This window comes from Eumetopias jubatus, unplaced genomic scaffold (genome assembly GCF_037043125.1).
Source record: "Eumetopias jubatus isolate StellerSeaLion01/CBP00866 unplaced genomic scaffold, mEumJub1_p1.0 scaffold_5, whole genome shotgun sequence".
Classification (NCBI taxonomy): domain Eukaryota; kingdom Metazoa; phylum Chordata; class Mammalia; order Carnivora; family Otariidae; genus Eumetopias; species Eumetopias jubatus.
In genome coordinates, this window is record NW_028274811.1 from 41,532,451 (window position 1) to 41,553,213 (window position 20,763).

Consider the following 20,763-nt stretch of genomic DNA (forward strand, 5'->3'; position numbering starts at 1 on the left):
AAATTTCTGTAATGGCAATATTGCCTCTATCTTGGAGGATTGTTAGGAAGATCCAGAATGACTCAGATCCACAAAGCCAACTCTTTGTAGTGCTATAATTGTCAGAGATGATTAGAGCAAAGATTCAAATTCTGCTTCCACTGGCTAGCTGCATAAATCCAAGAATACTCTTCCACAAGGGGGACCCCATAACAACACATTTAGCCCTCCCCACTCCCTGACAGCCACCAAAGACAGAGTTGGTACCAGATAGGTTGCCAGGCATAGACTTGTGCGACCATAAGCATCCTGCATGTTAATATTGGCCCCCATCTTCAACAATAGCTTCACTGTGTCCACTTGACGTCCAGAAACTGCATGCATCAAGGGTGTACATCCTGGAAGGAGACATTTCAATAGCCTTTAATAATATTTGACTTGTGAAATTTATGGGCAAAATTTTTTGCCCATATATGCTCTTTGCAGATAAATGAGCTGCCCTCAACACAAACCCAGCTGTTGAGCTACATGGGACTGAAGAGAAATGAAGATGATTGTTGCTACAGTTATATATGGGACCTAAGAGAAATGAAGATGATTGTTGCTACATTTATATAAACTATGTATTTTTTTCTAGCTCTATTAAATCTTCTGTAATTTTGCAGTAATTGGTTGATTAAAACATTTCGTGCCAATGATACAAATTCCTCATCACTACCTTGAGAATCAGTACAATTTGGGACTAACGGGCAGGTTTATCCTCACTTGGCTTGAACAATGTAGAATCTGGAAGTGTCTGGAAAGCAACTCGAGCCAGGCAGACAGTTCCAGCACACTTTTATTAGAGCTGGTGGGTGATAAACGGCAGTGATGGCAGCCTAGCCTCAGCTTGCATACAGTCTTAAGGAAAGGGTCCACCTTTGTTGAAATACTTCTCTGTTTTGGTTATTAATATAAGCCAAGGCATTTGGTTCTTCATGTCTTTTCTTTCTGAACAAAAACAGAGATGAAATTACACATTCTGATTAACTTGTAGGCCTGCTGGAACAAGCTAGCCTGGTGAGGCAGAATCCAGGTGCTTCACACTCCTTCAGGTGAAGAAACCAAACCTCAGACACAGTCCCTTGCCAACCTGAGACTTGTTTACAAGTCTTTTCATTGGCGATTCACACCTTCTTCCTCCGAACCTGCAAGCTGTGACCCCAGGAGATCCCTGAGAATGGACAAATGGTGGGACCGCTGTTCTCACCGAAAGATTGCACTGGCAACCCAGTTGCTCTGCAAATCTCTCCCTTCCAATGCTCTTTGGGTAAAAGCAGCAGTGAAGCACTATGTCTTCATTAGTCACAATAGTTCCTTCTTTATTTCTTCCTCTCTCTCCTCTTTCCCTTCTTCCATCCCTCCCTCATTCCTACCTTCCTTCCCTCCCTCTGTCTTTGTTTTTCTGTTTGCGGGTTTTGAATTGCTCTAGCACTGTTTGTTGAAGAGGCTTTCTTCCACTGAATTACACTTGCACCTTTGTCAGAGATCAGTTGAGTATATTTGTGTGAGTCTATTTCTGAATTTTTTGTTCTTTTCCATTAATCTATGTGTGTAACCCTCAGCCATTACCACAGTCTTGATTTCTGTAGCCATACAATTAAGTCTTGAAATTTGGCAGACTGATTCCTCCTGCTTTCTTTTTTTTTAGCATTTTTATTTTAATTCCAGTTAGTTAATATACAGTGTGATATTAGTTTCAGGTGTACAGTATAGTGATTCAACACTTCCATACGTCACCCGGTGCTCATCATGACCAGTGCCCTCCTTAATCCCCATCACCTTTTTAACCCATCCCCCCACCCAGCTCCCCTCTGGTAGCCATCAGTGTGTTCTCTATAATTAAAAGTCTGTTTCTTGGTTTCTCTCTCTCTCTCTTTTTTTTTCCCTTTGCTCATTTGCTTTTTCTTAAATTCTACATATGAGTGAAATCATATGGTATTTGTCTTTCTCTGACTTAGTTCGCTTAGCATTATATTCCCTAGCTCCATCCATGTTGTCGCAAATGGCAAGATTTCTTTCTTTTTTATGGCTGAATAATATTCCACTGTATGTGTATACCACATCTTCTTTACCCATTCATGGAAACTTGGGCTGCTTCCATAGCTTGGCTATGTAAATAATGCTCCTATAAACACAGGGGCATGTATTTCTTTGAGTTAGTGTTTTTGTATTTTTGAGGGTCATAGGGTAGTTCTATTTTTAACTTTTTGGGGGGACCTCCATACCTTTTCCCACAGTGGCTGCATCAGTTTGCATTCCCACCAACAGTACATGAGGGTTCTTTTTTTCCACATCCTTGCCAACATCCGTTGTATCTTGTGCTGTTGATTTTAACCATTCTGATGGGTGTGAGGTGATACTTCATTGTACTTTTGATTTGCATTTCCCTGATGATACGTGATGAGGAACATCTTTTCAATCGTCAGTTGGCCATGTGTATGTCTTCTTTGGATAAATGTCTGTTCATGTCTTCTGCTCATTTTTAAATTGGATCATTTGTTTTTTGGGTGTTGAGTTTTATAAGTTCTATTTTGCACAATAACCCTTTATCAGATATGTCATTTGCAAATATCTTCTCCCATTCCATAGGTTACCTTTCAGTTTTGTTCATTGTTTCCTTCACTGTGCAGAAGCTTTTTATTTTGATGTAGTACTAATAGTTTATTTTTGCTTTTGTTTCCCTTGCCTCAGGAGACATATCTAGAAAAAAGTTGCTACAGCCAATGTCAAAGAGGTTCTCTTCTACAATTTTTATGGCTTCAGGTCTCACATTTAGGTTTTTAATCCATTTTGAATTTATTTTTGTGTATGGTGTGAGAAAGTGGCCCAGTTTCTTTCTTTTGTGTGTTGCTATCCAGTTTTCCCAATACCATTTGTTGAAGAGATTATCCCTTTCCCATTGGATATTCTTTCCTGCTTCATTGAAGATTGACCAGATAGTTGTGGATTTACTGCTGGGTTTTCTATCCTGTTCTATTGAGCTATAGGTCTACTTTTGTGCAAGTACCATACTGTTTTGACTACTATAGCTCTATAATATAACTGGAAGTCCAGAATTATGATGCCTCCAGCTTTGGTTTTCTTTTTCAAAATTGCTTTGGTTATTTAGGGTCTTTTGTGGTTCCATACAAATTTGAGAATTGTTTGCTCTAGTTCTGTAAAAAATGCTGTTGGTATTTTGATAGGGATTGCATTAAATGTGTAGATTGCTTTGAGCAGCATGGACATTTTAACAATATTTGTTCTTTCAATCGATGAGCATGGAAAGGCTTTCCATTTCTTTGTGTCATCTTCAATTTCTTTCATCAGTGTTTTATAGTTTTCAGAATACAGGTCTTTTACTTCTTTGGTTAGTTTATTCCTAAGTATCTCACGGCTTTTGGTGCAATTGCAAATAGGATTGCTACCTTAATTTCTCTTTCTGGTGCTTTATTATTGGTATAGAGAAATACACCAGATTTCTGTCCATTGATTTTATACCCTGCAACTTCACTGAATTCATGTATCAGTTCTAACAGTTTTTTGGTGTAGTCTTTTCAGTTTTCTATATATAATATGATGTCATCTGCAAATAGTGAATGTTTTACTACTTCCTTACTGATTTAGTCCTTTTTCTCATATGATTGCTGTACCTGGGACTACCAGTACTATGTTCAATGGAAGTGGTGAGAATGGACATCCTTGTCTTATTCCTGACATAGAGGAAAAGCTCTCAGTTTTTCCCCAGTGAGGATGATATTAGCTGTGGATTTTTCATAGATGGCCTTTATTTTGTTGAGGTATATTCCTTCTAAACCTACTTTGTTGAGGGTTTTTATCATGAATTGGTGTCAAATGCTTTTTCTCCATCTATTGAAATGATCATATAGTTCTTATCCTTTTTCTTATTGATGTGATGTATCATGTTGATTGATTTGTGAATATTGAACCACCTTGCAACCCAGGAATAAGTCCATTTGATTGTGGATGATTTTTTAAAATGTACTGTTGAATTTGGTTTGCTAGTATTTTCTTAAGGATTTTTGCATCTATGTTCATTAGGGATTTTGGCTTGTGGTTCTCTTTTTAGTGGTGTCTTTATCCCATTTTGGTATCAGGGTAATGCTGGCCTCATAGAATGAATTTGGAAGTTTTCCTTCCTTTTCTATTTTTGGAATAGTTTGAGGAGAATATATATTGACTCTTGTTTAAATGTTGGGTAGAATTCACCTGTAAAGCTATCTGGTCCTGGATTTTTGTTTGTTGGGAGTTTCTTGAATACCGATTCTTTTCTGGTTATTGGTTTGTTCAGATTTTCTGTTTCTTCCCATTTCAGTTTTTGCAGTTTATACATTTCTAGGAATTTAGCCATTTCTTCCAGGTTGTCCAATTTGTTGGCATATAGTTTTTCATAATATTCTTCTATAATTGTATGTATTTCTGTGGTGTTGGTTATTATTTCTCCTCTCTCATTTGTGATTTTATTTGAGTCTTTTTTTTTTTTTCTTGATAAGTCTGGCTAGAAGTTTATCAATTTTATTGAGTTTTTTTCCAAAGAAACAACTCCTGGTTTCACTGATCTGTTGTTTTTTTTTTTAGTTTCTATATCATTTATTTCTGCTCCAATATTTATTATTTTCTTCTTTCTACTGGCTTTAGGTTTTGTTATTCTTTTTCTAGCTCCTTTAAGTGTAGGGTTAGGTTGTTTATTTGAGATTTTTCTTGCTTCTTGAGGTAGGCCTGCATTGCTATAAGCTTCCCTCTTAGAACCACTTTTGATGCATCCCAAAGGTTTTGGACCATTGTGCATTTTTTTTTTAAAGATTTTATTTATTTGACAGAGAGAGAGCGAGAGAGCGAGCGAGCACGAGTCAGGTGAAGGGCAGAAGGAGAAGCAGACTCCCCCCCCAAGCGGGGAGCCTGATGTGGGGCTCAATCCTGGGACTCCAGGATCATGACCTGAGCTGAAGGCAGATGCTTAACCAACTGAGCCACCCAGGCACCCCTGTGTATCGATTTTTATTTGTTTCCATGTACTTTTTAATTTCTCCACTGATTTCCTGGTTGACCCATTCATTGTTTAATAGCGTATTACTTAACCTCCATGTATTTGTGATCTTTCCAGATTTGTTCTTCTAGTTTCATGGCATTGTGGTCAGAAAATATGCATGGTATGGAGAATGTTTATGTGCATTTGAAAAGAATGGGTATTCTGCTGTTGTAGGATGGAATGTTCTAAATATATCTGTTAAATCCTTCTGGTCCAGTGTGTCATTCAAAGCAATTATTTCCTTGTTGATTTTTCTGGTTAGATGATCTAATCACTAATGTAAGCTGGATGTTAAAGTCCCTTACTATTATTTTATTATTATTGATCAGTTCCTTTCTGTTTGTTATTAATGGGTGCTCTTATGTTGCGTGCATAAATATTTATAATTGTTATATCTTCTTCTTGCTGGATTGTCCCCTTTATTATTATAACTATTATATAGTTTCTTTCTATGTTTTACAGTTTTTGTTTTAAAGTCTCGTTTGTCTGATATATGTATTACTATCTGGCTTTCTTTTGACATCCATTTGCATGATAGATGTTTCTCCATCCCCTCACTTTCAAACTGCAGGTGTCTTTAGGTCTGAAATGAGTCTCTTGTAGGCAGCATATAGATGCTCTGTTTTTTTTATTATCCATTCTGTCACCCTATGTGACAGAATTGGAGTGTTTTGTCCCTTTACATTCAAAGTTATTATTGATAGATACACATTTATTGTCATTTTATTACTTGTTTTGTAGTTGTTTCTGAAGATTTTCTCTGATCCTTTCTTGTCTTTCTCTTTCATGTTTTGCTGATTTTCTTTAGTGATATATTTAGATTTTTTCCTCTTTATTCTTTCCATGTTTATTAGTGATTTTTGATATATGGTTTGATATATTGGTTTGTATATAACCTTTTTTGCATGTAGCAGTATATATTAAGTTGATGGTCATTTAAGTTTGAACGTATTCTTTTCTCTTCTCCGCACATTTTAGTTACACGCTATTATATTTTATACCCTTTTTTGTGAGTTTCTTGACTGATTTTTTACAGAAATATTCATTTTACTGCTTTTGTGTTTCCTGCCTTTAAACTGTCACTTTTGGTCTCTCCTTTAATATTTCTTGCAGGGCTGGTTTAGTGGTCATGAACTCTTCAGTTTTTGTTTGTCTGGGAAACTCTTTATCTCTCCTTCTATTCTGAATGACAGCCTTGTTGAATAGAGTATTCTTGGCTGCAGATTTTTCCCATTTAGCACTTTCAATTTATCAAGCCATTCCCTTCCAGCTTGGAAAGTTTTTATTGAGAAATTTCTTGCTAGCCTTATGGGCTTTCCCTTGTAAGTTACTGACTTCTTTTGTCTTGCAGCTTTTAAGATTTTTTTCTTTTTCACTATATTTTGCAAATTTAATTACAATATGTACTGGTGTAGGTCTGCTTTTGTTGATTTTGATGGGAATTCTCTGTCCTGGATCTGGATATCTGTTTCCTTCCCCAGATTAGGGAAGTTTTCAGCTATTATTTCTTCAAATAAAATTTCTGCCCCCTTTTCTCTCTTTTCTCCTTCTGTGATTCCTGTAATTGTTTATGGAGTCACTGAGTTTCTATGTCTATTCTTGTTTTGTGCAATTATTTTTTCTCTCTTTTGTTCAGCTTGATTACTTTCCATTACTCTGTCTTCTAGGTCACTAATTCATTCCTCTGTTTCTTCCATCCTGCTGTTCATTCCACCAAAAGTATTTCTCATTTTGTTTACTAAGCTCTTTATCTTTGCTACATTATTCCTTATCTCTGTATTAAGTGTCTCACTCGTGTCTTCCATTCTTTTCTCGAGTTCGGTGAGTATCCGTATGATCATTGCTTTAAATTCTCTACATGTTACTTAAATTTGTTTCACTTAGATCTCTGGCCATGGCCTTATTCTGTTCTTTCAGTTGGGATAAATTTCTCTGTCTCCTCATTTTGTTTGCTTCTCTGTGTTAAGAAACTCAGCTATGTCTTTTGTTCTTGAAAGTAGTGACTTTATGAAAAGGAGATCCTGGAGTGCCCTGCAGTGTAGTGTCCCCTGTTTACCAGAGCCTGGCCCTTCAGAAGAGCATCCTGTGTGCTGCTTATGCCCTGCTGTTGCATCTGAGTCACTTTTCCTTTCAGTGCAGTCCTCTGCACTGACTCTGCCTTTTGTGGGATGTGCTTGCTCTCTGTGGTGTTAGTGGGACCCAGGCAGGGCAGCTCTGAGGGAGCATGCCCACATGCCCACATGGGAATGGGATGGCAGTGTTAGCAAAATTTGTACTGGACCGTTAAGTCTTATGCTGGATCTCCTGAAGTACTGTGGTGGCTGGAAGCTGTGCCCTGGCATCAGGGGGCATGCGGCTGGCTGGGTGCTGTGCTGTGGCTGGGTGGGGCACAAGGTGACAGTTGTGTACCTGGCTGCTGGGCAGGGCATGTGCGAAGCTTTAACAAAATTTGCCTTGAGCTCTGGGCCAAGACTACAAGTGTCTGTGCAGCCCCACCTCCCTCAGATGGCTCTGTTTATAATGGGGGACAGGGGAGGAAAATGGTGCTTGCCAGTTCCCTCATTTTCAGAAATCAGTATGAACAGATCTGTCTCCCACTTGCCCCTGACATTATGTAAGCTGCCATTTTGTTGTTGCCTCTCCACATAGTCTGCTGTCTCTTTAAGGGTGTCAAGCCAGCTATCACTTACCCTCCCAAGCTCACCCAGAGCTGAGTCAGCTGACTTTTAAAGCTCTAGGCTCCAAGTCCCACTGGTTTTAAAAACTCACAGAATTCAGCCCCTCTGGTTTTTAAGGAAAAAGCCTTATGGGGATCGGTCTTCCCTGTGTGAGCTCCCTGTGTAAGGGCCTGTTTCTGTGTCCTCTCCATGTGCAGCACTCTCCCTCCTGCAGGTAGCTTCCCCACCCCCACCCCCAACTTTCTGACCTTCCTAACCTTTCAGAGACAGCTTTTTCTCTATATTTAGTTGTGGAGTTTATTCTGTCAGTCTTTGGATCACTCTCCAGTTTATTGACTTGGATGTGGATGATATCTGGTAAACATGGGATCGGGTGAGCTCGGGTTCCTCCTACTCCTCCATCTTCCTAAGTTCTCCTTTGCACCTTATTCTTTTTCAAAACTGATTTAATTTTAATAATTCTTTGGCTTTTCTATATAATTTTAGATAATTCTGTGTACAAAAAAAATCTTGCTGGGGTTTGATAGAAATTGCATTAAACCTGTATATGAATTTGAAAAGCACTGCATATTTACTATCTTGAGTCTTCTAATCCATGAGCATGATGTCTCTCCATTTATTTAGATCTCCTTTGATTTCTGTCATCAGCATTTTATAGTTTTCAGTATACAAATCTTGTACATATTTTGTTATATTCACACCTAAGTATTCTTTGTTGAGTGATTTCAAATAGTATTGTAGTTTTTTTGTTTTGTTTTTGTTTGTTTGTTTTAGTGAGAGAGAGAGAGAAAGAGTGAGTAGGGGGAGGGGCAGAGGGAGAGAAAGAGAGATTCTTAAGCAGCCTCGATGTTGAGCATGGAGCCAGATGCAGGGCTTGATTCCACAACCCTGAGATCATGACTTGAGCTGAAATCAAGAGTTGGACGCTTAACCAACTGAGCCACCCAGGCATCCCAAATGGTATTATGGTTTTAACTGTGGTGTCCATGTGTTCACTTCTGGTATACAGGAATATAATTTGTTTTTCTGGACAGTGTGACAGTGCTGAACTTATTTAGTTGTAGAAGTTTTTTTAGTAGCTTCCTTAGGATTTTCTATGTGGACAATCAAGCTGTGTGAAAGGGGATAGTTTTATTTTTTCATTTTCAATAGATATGCTTTTTATTTCCTTTTCTTGCCTTTTTGCACTGGCTAGAACTGCCACCACTCTGCTGAATATAAGTAAGAGTGAACATCTGTGTGTACACACACACACACACACACACACACACACACACACACACACACAATGGAATATTATGCAGCCATCAAAAAAATGAAATCTTGTCATTTGCAATGATGTGGGTGGAACTAGAGGGTATTTTGCTAAGCGAAATAAGTCAATCAGAGAAAGACAATTACCATATGATCTCACTGATATGAGGAATTTGAGAAACAAGACAAAGGATCACAGAGGAAGGGCGGGAAAAATGAAACAAGATGAAACCGGAGGGGGAGACAAACCATAAGAGACTCTTAATCTCAGGAAACAAACTGAGGGTTTCTGGAGTGGAGAGGGGTGGGAGGGATGGGGTGGCTGGGTGATGGACATTGGGGAGTGTATGTGCTATGGTGAGTGCTGTGAATTGTGTGAGACTGATGAATCACAGACCTGTACCCCTGAAACAAATAATACATTATGTTAATTAAAAAAAAAAAAAGAGTGAACATCTTTGCTTTTGTTCCTGATCTTAGGGGCAAAGCATTCAGTCTTTTTTACCATTAAGTAAAATGTTATATCTAGGGTTTTTTATATTTTTTTATAGATCAAATTGAGGATGTGCCCCTCTATTCCTATTTTTTTGAGTTTTTAATCACCAATGTGTATAAAATTTTTTCACACGCTTTTCTGCATTCATTGATATCATCATGTGATTTTTCTTCTTTAGCTGGTTAATATAATGGATTATATTGATTGATTTTGAAATACTAATCACACATTCCTACAACAAATCCCAATTGGTGATGGTATATAATTCTAGTTATAAATTGCTGACTTATATTTGCTAATATTTTGCTAAGGTTTTCTATATTTTACATTCATGAGGAGTATTGGTCTTTAGGTTCTTTTTTTATATCATCTTTTATATCACCTGTTTTCAATATCAGGGTAATATTGCTTCATAAGTGTAACTGAGAAGAGTTTCCTTCTCATTTTTTCTGGAAGAGATTATTTAGAATTGATATTAATTATTATTTCAAAGTCTGTAGAAGATTCCAGAGAAACCATTTGGCCTGAAAATGTATTTTTCTGGGAATTTAAAAATTATGAATACACTTTCCTTAATAGTTATAGGGGAATTCAAATAGTCTATTTCCTATTGAATGAGTTGCAATTTAACTTTTTTGAGAAATTGATCTATTTCATCTAAGTAGTCAAATTTATGTGTGTAGAGCTTTTTTGTTGTAGTTCCTTTTTATTGGTTAGATATCCACAAGGTCCGTAGTGATATCTTTGGTTTCACTCCTGATAGTGGTAGTTTGTGACTTCTTTCATTTTCTGTCAGTATTGCTAGAATTTTGTCAATTTTATTGATTTTTTTTCCAAAGAATCAGTTCCTCACTTCATTGATTTTCTTTATTGTTTTGTTTTCAATTCCACTGATTTCTATTCTTTATTATTTCGTTCGTTGGATTTATTTTGTTCTTCTTTCTCTAGGTTCTTGGGGTAAGAACTTAGATAATTGACTAATACCTTTCCTCTTTTCTAATAAATGTATTTAGTGCTTTCCCTCAGTATTGCCTTAGCTGTGCCCCACAAATTTTAAGATGTTATATGTTCATTTCCTCTCAAAGGCAGTAGAAGCTAGGATTGAACCCAAAGAGTCTGGATCTTGCATTATTACACAAGTGGTATTTAACATTTGTCTCTCCTCATTTTCCATTTCTAGCCCCAAAGCAGATGTACATGGAAGTCTGATTTAAAAACTAACAAGCAAACAAATAGAACTACTATGGATAATCAGGGGCAACTATTCACTTTACAAAACATTTTGCTGTCATGATAAGGAACTCCTAAGCTCTTCTTGGACAGGTACACTGGTTAAAAATCATTAATGATTTCCCACAAGTACTAGGACAGAAAAAACAATGATAGAACTTTTGTTATAGTCCAATAGATCCCTGGTGCTCTTTTTTTAGAAGCCTATTTTCTTTCAGTTGTTCAAATTGGCTCATTTCTGTCGTTCTATTTTCAAGTTCATTGATCCTTTCCTCTGCTTCCTCATTCTGCTGCTGAGCTTATCTACTGAATTTTTAAATTGTGATCATTGTATTTTTCAGTTTTACAATTTTCCATTTCGTTCTTCTTTATGTCTCTTATTTCTTTGTTGAGGCTTCCTATTTTTTCTTCTGTCTTGAGCACGCTTGTAATTGCTCATTGAAGCATTTCTTTTTTCATGGCCTCCTCAAAATCTGTCAGATAATTCTAACATCTGTTATCTCAGTGTTGGTATCTATTGATTGTCTTTTTTCATTCAGTTTGAGGTCTTCCTGTTTCTTGATATGACAAACAATTTTCTATTGAAACCTGGACATTTGGGGTATTGTGTTGAGTTGCCTAATCTTACTTAAACCCTCTATTTTAGTTGGCTTTCTCTGGCACTGCTCCAAAGCGGAGTAGGGGTGTGTGTGTGCCACCTCATCATTGCCAGGTCAGATTAGAAGTCCAGGTTCCCTACTTAGCTACCACTGACATCTGAGGGAGAAGACTCTTCATTATTAGGTGGTGGTAAAAATACTAATTCTCAAAAAGGCTTCCTCTGACACCACCCCAACAGGTAGGGGTAGGGAGGCTCAGTAGTTGGGGGTGGAGGTCCAAGATTTCCACTTGGTCTTTGCTGGAATGATGGGGCTAGGGCGGCAAGTTTTAGTTTGCTTGTTTGCTTGTGTGTTTGTGTGATGTTTGGTTGGAGTAGACTCATTATTGTCTAAAAGTTTTCTGTCTTGCTATGTGGTCCCTTTCCTGGTTCTTTGGCTAAAGAGCAGGCTTTTTTTGTGTGTGTGTGTTTGTCTGTGACTATTAGCCTTTCTGGGCTGTTGGATTTTTTCAACTCCAAGTATGGGATATAAGAGGCAAAAAAGAAAACCAAGGAAAGTTACCACCATGTCATTCCTTGGGTCCCATGGTCCCAGCTAGTCTGTCATTTTCTTTCCACTTTCCAGAGTGTTCTTATGTTTATATTATACACAACATCCAAGATTTTTAGTTATATTTAGGAGTAGGAATAGAAAAAAGTACATCCACTCCATCTTCTGAGAAGCAAATCTTTGCTTTCTGGCTTTAATAGTCACACTTTCCCAACATCCAATGCTACCAAAAATAGCCCTCTTTCCATACTCCTTTTTTAACTACTTGTCCTATCTACTTTAGTTATTCATACAAAGAAGTTGAAAGTAAACCCAAACCAACTAGCTTCATTATACAAGGTGATATAAAAGAATTGGAAGGTTTGTGTCCAGAACTATCATGTAAAGAATTACTAAAGGACTTTCAGCCACAGAGGCAGGATACTCCTTGTCCCTCCAGTATCAAAATGGTCTGTCATATATAATTTTATTAACATTGTTCACCTCTGAAGACCATCACTAAAAGAATAGGACAGAACATTCTGCAGAATTAAAAATGCATAAAAAGCTCACCTTCACTGTCACAGCATTCTAGGATGGAAGGGTCTTCCCGAATTACTGAAGTCAGAGCATTGACATCTCCGTTAGAAGCTGCCTGATAAACCATGGTCAGGTCGACTTCCTCAGATGAGTCACCTTCATGAATCAAACAGAGATACACTTAGTGTGTGTACCAAATTCACTGAAAGAATAACACCCACAACATCTCCCATACAAGTGATTCATGAAAACTTCTCTGATGAATCCAGGCAGGAGGCTGAGTCATCCTCCTCACAAGCACCCTCAATGCTTCTGAAGAAAGGAGGACCCCTGTGGGCCATGTTGTAACATCACCATATATTGGGAAGGAGTCTGAGGGATTAGATGTCCTCTGAGATTTTATGATTCTCTGTAGGCCTTCAGGCTATTCAAAATCAGTGAGACCAGAGAGGAAAATGGGACCTTTATGTTGGTTCTAGGTTTCCCTCTTTGATCTGAAACACGTTAGACTTTTCCTTTCAATGACTCAGTTTACCCAACTCTGATAGAGATATTGTGTTCTTTATTTTCTGTTCTCCTGATGTACTCTCTACCCCATCCCCTCTTGCTGTGTACCCTGAGGGCTGACACTTGCTGACTGTACCACCCAGCCCCCCTCGCTCTCTGGTTTGCCCAAAGGAGACACTGGCAAGAGACTGGTGGGGAGAAGAGAGAGAGGTAGGGGATTTCTTTCTGCCTTCTCCTGGTGTAGTGTCTAACAGTAGCTGCTTCTCTTCCACCAGGAGTTTCCTCCTCCCCAGAACCAGCTCTTACTGGGTTCCCTTTGGTAACAAACACCACTCTCTCCACCCTGCCTCATCTCTGTATGTAGTCCCTTCACAAAACCAGTTGGGGTTTCATGACATGCTGTTTCCAGAAGGAACAGACCTATATGCAACTCCTTAGAATTTGGTAGCCACCTGTATTATATCTTTGTGCATGACTGAACCAACTAATAGTACTACCAAAGGTGAGAACAGAACTTTGGGTCAAGTGATGCCAGGGGAGCACTGAAGGGCTGGGAGGCAAACTATGCTCATGTGGAGACCCCTAGTGAGGCACTGTGCAGAGCCGCTCTGCTTTTACAGTTTCTCCCACACATAGCCATTATTCAGGGAAAATATATGTGTGCAAGAAAAGTTTTTAAAACTGTGTTTTTCTATGAATGTGGACATTACACCAGAAATACTTTAACGTTCTAATCTTTAATTGGCGGTGATCCTAACCTGTTGGCTGGTTTCTCTGCTCCAGTACTTCTGGGAAGTCATTAGTGACTTTTTTAACTAGGTGACCTGTCCCAGGAGGAGCTTGTTATTGAAAATGGTTCACTTATGACAACAAGCTGCTTTGTAAAGTGAGTAGCTGTTCCCTAATTTATCCACAGTAAATTTGTTGTTGTTGGGGTGTTTTTAAAGCAGGCTCACCTGCACATTTCCCTGGGGGCTGGAAGTAGGAGGTGAGAGATAGCAACGTCAAATGCCCCTTTCGTGGTAAGTATGAGGACTCTGGAGCTACACAACTTGGGTTCAAGTCCTGGTTTATACTAACTAGCTCTGTGATTTTGAAAACTACCCTCTCTGCACCTGTTTCCTTGTTCCTAAAATGGAAATTATGAGGGGTGCCTGGGTGGCTCAGTTGGTTAAGTGTCTGCCTCTGGCTCAGGTCATGATCCCAGGGTCCTAAGATTGAGCCCTGTGCTGGGTTCCCTGCTCAGTGGGGAGTCTGCCTCTGCTCTCCTTCTGCCCTTCTCCCTCATTCATGCTCTCTCTTTCAAATAAATAAAATCTTTAAAATAATAATAATAAAATGGAGATGATGATGATGAGGACGATTATGACAACCACCTATGTCTATGTCTATGTGTTTACTCCAGAGATTATTCCATGGGACCATGATAGCAGCAGCCTTCAGATATTTGAAGATCTTTTTTTTTTTTAATTAAAAAGTTGTGGTGAAATATATATAACACAACATTTATCATTTCAACCCTTTTTAAATATATAGTTCAGGGGCATTATGTACATTCATAGTGTACATTCAACATTCACATTGTTGAGCAACCATCACCATCAATCATTTTCAGAACTCTTTTCATCTTCCAGAACTCAAACTCTGTATCCATTAAATAGTAACTCTCCATTAATCCCTCTTACAGCCCCTGGAAACCACCATGCCACTTTGTCTCTATGAATTTGATTACTCTAAGGAATTATTTAAGTGGAATTAACAGTGTTTGTGCTTTTGCAACTGGCTTATTTTACTCAGCATAATGTCCTCAGGTTCATCCATGTTGTAGCATGTGTCACAATTTCCTTCTTCTCCAAGGCTGAATAATATTCTATTGTATTTTTAGACCACATGTGGTTTATCTGTTCATCCATCGGTAGATATTTGGGCTGTTTCCACCTTTTGCCAATTTTGAATAATGCTATCATGGACATCATCTCTTTGAGACCCTGCTTTCAGTTCTTTTGGGTATAAATTTAAAAGTGGAATTGTTGGAGCATATGATAATTCTATTTTTAATTTTTTAAGAACCACCATAATGTTTCCCACAGTGGCTGCACCATTTTATATTCCTGCCAACAGCACAAAAGGGTTCCAATATTCCCATGTCCTTACAGACGATTGGTATTTCCTGTTATTGTTTTATGTGTTTGTTTGTTTTAATAATAGGGATTAATAGGTGTGAAGTGATATTTCATGGTATTGATTTGCATGGCCCAATGATTAGTCATGTTGAGTATCTTTTCATGTATTTATTGGCTATTTGTATATCTTCTTTGGAGAAATGTCTCCTTAAGTCTTTTATCCATTTTTAATCAGGTTGTTTAATTTCTGGTGTTGTTATAGAAATTCTTTATATATTCTGGATATGAACCCCTTATCAGATATATGATTTACATATATTTTCTCCCATTCTGTGGGTTGCCTTTTCATTCTGCTGATCATGTCCTTTGATGCACAAAAGCTTTTAACTCTGATGTAGCTCAACTTGCCTATTTTTTCTTTTGTTGTCTGCCCTTTTGTCATCATATCCAAGAAATCATTGTCAAATTTAATGTCACAAAGCTTTTCTCCTATGTTTTCTTCTAGGAGTTTTATAGTCTTAGGTCTTATGTTTAGATCCTTGATCCATCTTGAGTTAATTATTATATATGGTGTTAAGGTAAGGGTCTGATTTTTATTCTTTTGTACATGGCTATCGATTGTTCCAGCACTATCCTTTCCCATTGAATGGTCATAACACCCTTGTTGAAAATCAGTTGATTTAAATGCATGGGATTATTTCTAGACTCACAGTTCTGTTCCATGGATCTATATGTCTATCTTTATGCCAGTACTATAGAGTTTTGATTACCTTAGGTTTTTAGTATATTTTGAAATCTGGAAGTGTTGAGAACTCCAACTTTGTTTTTCTTTTGTAAGATAGTTTTGGCTATTTGGGGCTCCTTGAGATTCCATGTGGATTTTAGGATGGATTTTTCTATTTCACAAAAACAAAAAATTTTTTGACAGAAGGTTACAAAACCATTTATATGCAGAAGATCTAGGTAAACAATACATAAATTCTTCCTTCTCTTCTTTCTTCTTTCCTTATTATCCATTTTTTTAATCCAGTATCATTGGAATTTATATAGAGAGTACATTGAATTTCTAGATCTCTTTGGGTAGCACTGACATCTCAATATTATCTTTTAATCCATGAAACAAGGATGTCTTCCCATTTATCAGTGTCTTCTTTAATTTCTTTCAGCAATATTTTGTAGTTTTCAGTGTGTAAGTCTTTAGCCTCCTTGGCTAAATTTATTCCTAAATATTTTTTTTTTTTTGATGCTGGTGTTGTAAATAGAATTGTTTTTCAAAGAACTTTTTAAACAAATTATTTTATGGTTTAATTGTTTTGTGGAACTCCAGCAATTAGAAATAGCACTGAGCGAGAGTGACAGAGAAAAGGGTATTTTAAGTGTTAAAGCAATGTAAAAATATTCCGGGTCACTTAAGAGGTAGTGAGTTTCCTGACATTGAAGATGGCCAATCTTGGGTAGATGGCCACTAAGGAAGTGTATTATGGAAGGAATTCACACAGCATGAGGCACAGCATAAGGGGACAGGAAGATGTGTGAGGCAGTAAGGGGACAGGAAGATGTGAGAGGCAGTAAGGGGACAGGAAGATGTGAGAGGCAGTAAGGGGACAGGAAGATGTGAGAGGCAGTAAGGGGACAGGAAGATGTGAGAGGCAGTAAGGCGACAGGAAGATGTGAGAGGCAGTAAGGGGACAGGAAGATGTGAGAGGCAGTAAGGGGACAGGAAGATGTGAGAGGCAGAACAGAATTTACTTCAGAGTTCCTTCTAGCCCTGAACTATCATACTAAACAATGGAGCCATTAAGAAATAGGAAATGAAGGGGTTTCCACAGAGGATGTGTAGAAACAGCCAATTTAAGTTGAAGTCAATGCAAATAATTAGGTATAAACTTAAGACTATACAAAGAATTTCTGTGGAAATGAGAAAGTGCGATGAAGAAATTACATGTACAAAGAAAAGGATGAATGATGGTCTTGAAAGAATCTAAAATAGAAGCAAGAAAAATTTGTTCTACCAAAGGTCACGAAACCATTTACATGCGGAAGATCTGTATCTAAATAAACAAACAATACATGAATTCTTCCTTCTCTCCTTCCTTCTTTTCTTATCTCTGTATATATCTATCATCTATCTATTTTTCTATCTAGTATTATCTAACTACCATCTGGAGCATGTTTTCAATGGCTCTAGCCTCTCTAATTGTGTGAAAGTAAAACAGAGAGACTTATGTATGGGTGCATAAAGAGAAATTCCAGAATTCTCACAGAGGGGGAGAGGCTAAAAGTAGATAAAATGGAAAAGAGACAAAGAAGTAGGAAGAAAGAAGCATGTGAATACATGTAAATTATGTTTTATAAAATGTTATGTATGTATAAATATGAAATATGTAAGACTGGAAGAACATGCATCAAAAAGTCAATAGAGATCATCTCTTAGATGTTCTTTAGAGCTTTCTATACTATATTTTCCAAATTTTCTATAATGAGTTTATATTCCTAAAAATCATCAAAGTAAACCAAGTTTTTTTTTTCTTAAATGCTGAGGAAAGTGTCTTATAAGCTTTACATTAATCTGCTACTACTAAAAGGGTAAACAGAGCCTAGTGTGTCTGTAACTGAGAAAACAAGTCCTGGATATTTGACAAAGTTCTGAAAAAGAAAAAAATATGTGTATTTTTCTAATTCTGAATTCCCTAGATTAAACAAATAGGTACATATATTAAGTTTTTGTTAAGTTTTACCTAAAAATTGAAAGGATAGACATTCTTGCAGTCATCTATTTCCCTCATTTTTCTGGTTAAAAACCCTAAAAGGTTTCTGCACGTGCCATAAATTATCCACCTAATCCCAAGTGCCCAGCTCTTTAACAGTGGGATTTCAGACATATGACAGGCTTCTAGAGATGTTTGGGATTTGAGGACCTGCCTCAGAATTTCTCAGATTTTATACAAATGTAGGCCTCTTTTCTAGAAGCTTCACAGAGTAATTCTGCCCTTGAGTTATTATTGCGGAGCTGCTTGGGAAAGCCATTGCCTGCATCAATTACTGGCCTATTTTGTTGAAATTTACCCAGAGGTCGGCTTGACACTTGGTCTGCTTAAGCTGTGACCATTTTGTGGAAGAGTCAGATCAATGTAAGGATAGACTGGGTGTTGAAGTTTCAAGAGTCCAGACGAGAACGGTGTTGAGAGGCTTTCTTCAGTTCATTCTAGTCTGAGGATCCTTGGGTGGCTGAACCCACCCTAGAATCACCATGAAGTCCAGGTCAGGTTCATTTTGGCTAACAACAGAGGATTCTGTAGATCTTCCTTAGACTGTTCCTTATAGTGGAATTGATTGCCTGTGAAGAGCTGAAGTTTAATGATCCATCCATTTACTTGACATCTACCGTAGGCTAGTGAAATTGTGGGGACAAATGTTGCACAGGCTCTGTCTTTAAGAAAGACATGTCCTGGTGGGAAGACAGTGTGTAAATGACAACTGAGATACACCAGGGATATGGCAGGACAGAGGAAGAATCCCTTAAATGAATAGTTCCCTGTGCATCCCTCCTTCCTCCTGCAGGATTAGCCTGAGTATTCCAGGGACAGTGGAGAAAGTCCATTTCAGGGGTTGTGTGGAATGACCTGTATAGGGTGGGGAGGCCCTTCCACTTTCCGGGAGGATGCCAAGCCTACACTGTACCCTGGTGGCTCCATGTGACAACATTGCCACCCACTGGTGATGAAGAGTCCCTGTGGGCCTTGACCTGGTCCCGGAACCAGGATGGTACCAGTTCTGCTGGAGAGAACTAAAAGCTGGTCTGGAAGTCTCTGGCAGTGCAGAAACAAGTTTAAGATCATTGATACAGCTGGCTGGCATTGAAACAAAAGTAGTTTCATATGACTCATCATATATATCATGTGACACATTGCATACATACTTGGAGGCACCGTAGAAAAATACTAAGAACACAGACCCAACCTCCGGAGTTTGAATCTTGGCATTGCCACTTACCTGCAAGTTGTGTGACTTTAGCAGAGTTGCTTAACTTCTCCATTCCTATTCTTCACTTGTCAAATGGGATAAGAATAGTAACTACCTTCTAGGGCTGTTCTGAGAGCTAAATGAGTTAATCCATGCAAGGTGCTTCGAGCAATGCCTGCACAGAGTAAGTATTCAATCCATGCCAATTATTATGAATATTACTTTTTTGACATAGATAGGGCTCTCTGTCTTCTACGTCCTCAATGAGACCTTTCACGTTGCTGAGCAGGCTACAGAGATCTTGTGAGCTGAAACATTTTGCTGTTTCTCCTGTTTTCTCCTCCAGTCCCTCAGGGTATATTGGCTGAGGCTTTTAAGAGTTTTTATAAAGTGCCAGTCATATGTGAGGAGGAAAAAGAGTCTCTTTCTAACATTTTAAAGAGAAAAATAACTCTAAGCTTTCTGCATGTACCAGCTGAACAAGTTGAGAACAAGTACTCAAAGGAATTTTCATGCCCTGGGAGTGGAAAAGGGGATTTCATTCTCTGGGGAGGAAGTCTTGCAACAATATTATCTCAAGGGTAAGTATCTGGCCACAATCAGACCTTTCTTAGTAACTGGATTTGTGATGCGGCACATGTTGTGTTTCTTTGAATCTCAGCATCACTGTGTCCCTCGGGGTGCTTCTTCTGACCTGTGAATGCCATTCCACAGTTGGCATCTCTACTGGACCTGGGGTGGTGGTGGGGTGGGGTATGGGGGCACCGGGAAATGGAATTTGCTATTTTAAGAAGCATATCTGTGTTGAACTTCAGTAATGATGCCTCTCTGGAATGTATTTTCATAGAATGAACTTCATCTTAATAATACCAATTCTTAAAAAGTGAGATCTCAATCTTCACTGCATAGGGCGTTGAGGATAGGTACGGTGAATGGATCGATTGAGTGATGTAGCATACATGTTCAATGGGTTTTCTCATCCATTGGAGTCTTGTGGAAATCTCCTTGATGTTAAAATATTGTGTCAATAAGTTCTTTGGCAATTAGGCAGGTATAAATTTTAAATGAGTTTTGTGAAGGACTGTACTAGCCTAGTTGGTCTTCGGAAATTGCAAAGTAAGCCAAGTGCCGTTATTTCAACCACCCTTCCTCCAATCTCCCTAACTTGCTTCTGGATCAAATATATCACTCCAACTACCTCTTTCACTTCCCAGAAATGACAGGTTTCCACATCAACTATTTGCCATTTTAACTGGGGACTCTGGAAGGTGAGGAACAGGTGAGGAGGCCGAGTTTGTTAGCTAGGAGAAGACATGACAACTATTTTCAAATACTGGAAAAACTGGAAGAGGGTTTAGACTTGTTTTCTGTAGATGCATGGGGAGAACTAGTCCTAATGGGCAGCAATTGAGCTAATTAAGACTTTGAATGACCAGAGCTATTCAGAACTAGAAGAGATTATCTTGTGAGCTAGGGTGCTTCTCATAACTGCCCATGTTTAAGTGGGTTCTGACCAAACAGAGCTTTGAATGCTCTTGATTAGATACCTTTGTTGAGTGGAAGGCTCACCTCTAAGTTTCCTTTCATGACTGGTGTTCTATGTGTCTTTCTCACATCTGCTGAGAAGCAAGTAACAAATAACCTATTATTGATGAATGATGACTATTGGGCTGGAAGGGATTTGGAGAAGGAGGTCTTCCTTGGGTCCTCTAAAAGGCTTCCTCTGAGTAGCCCTCTACTGTGGCCACTTACAAAAATGTTCCTAGTGCCTGATCCACTGAAAACAGTTTAAGAA

At 38.3% G+C, this 20,763-nt stretch overlaps 1 protein-coding gene across 9 annotated transcripts in view; it reads right to left on the reverse strand.

Moving 5' to 3' along the window:
* Window positions 1–20,763, reverse strand: part of ANKRD55 (ankyrin repeat domain 55) — a 491,618-nt gene that overhangs the window by 53,420 nt on the left and 417,435 nt on the right. For all 9 annotated transcript variants that reach the window (XM_028119121.2, XM_028119119.2, XM_028119118.2 and 6 more), the window contains 2 exons: window positions 12,409–12,531; window positions 247–377 (listed from right to left, as the gene is read on the reverse strand). In XM_028119121.2, coding sequence (XP_027974922.1) covers window positions 247–377; window positions 12,409–12,531 — 254 coding nt within the window. The remainder of the gene's footprint in view (window positions 1–246; window positions 378–12,408; window positions 12,532–20,763) is intronic.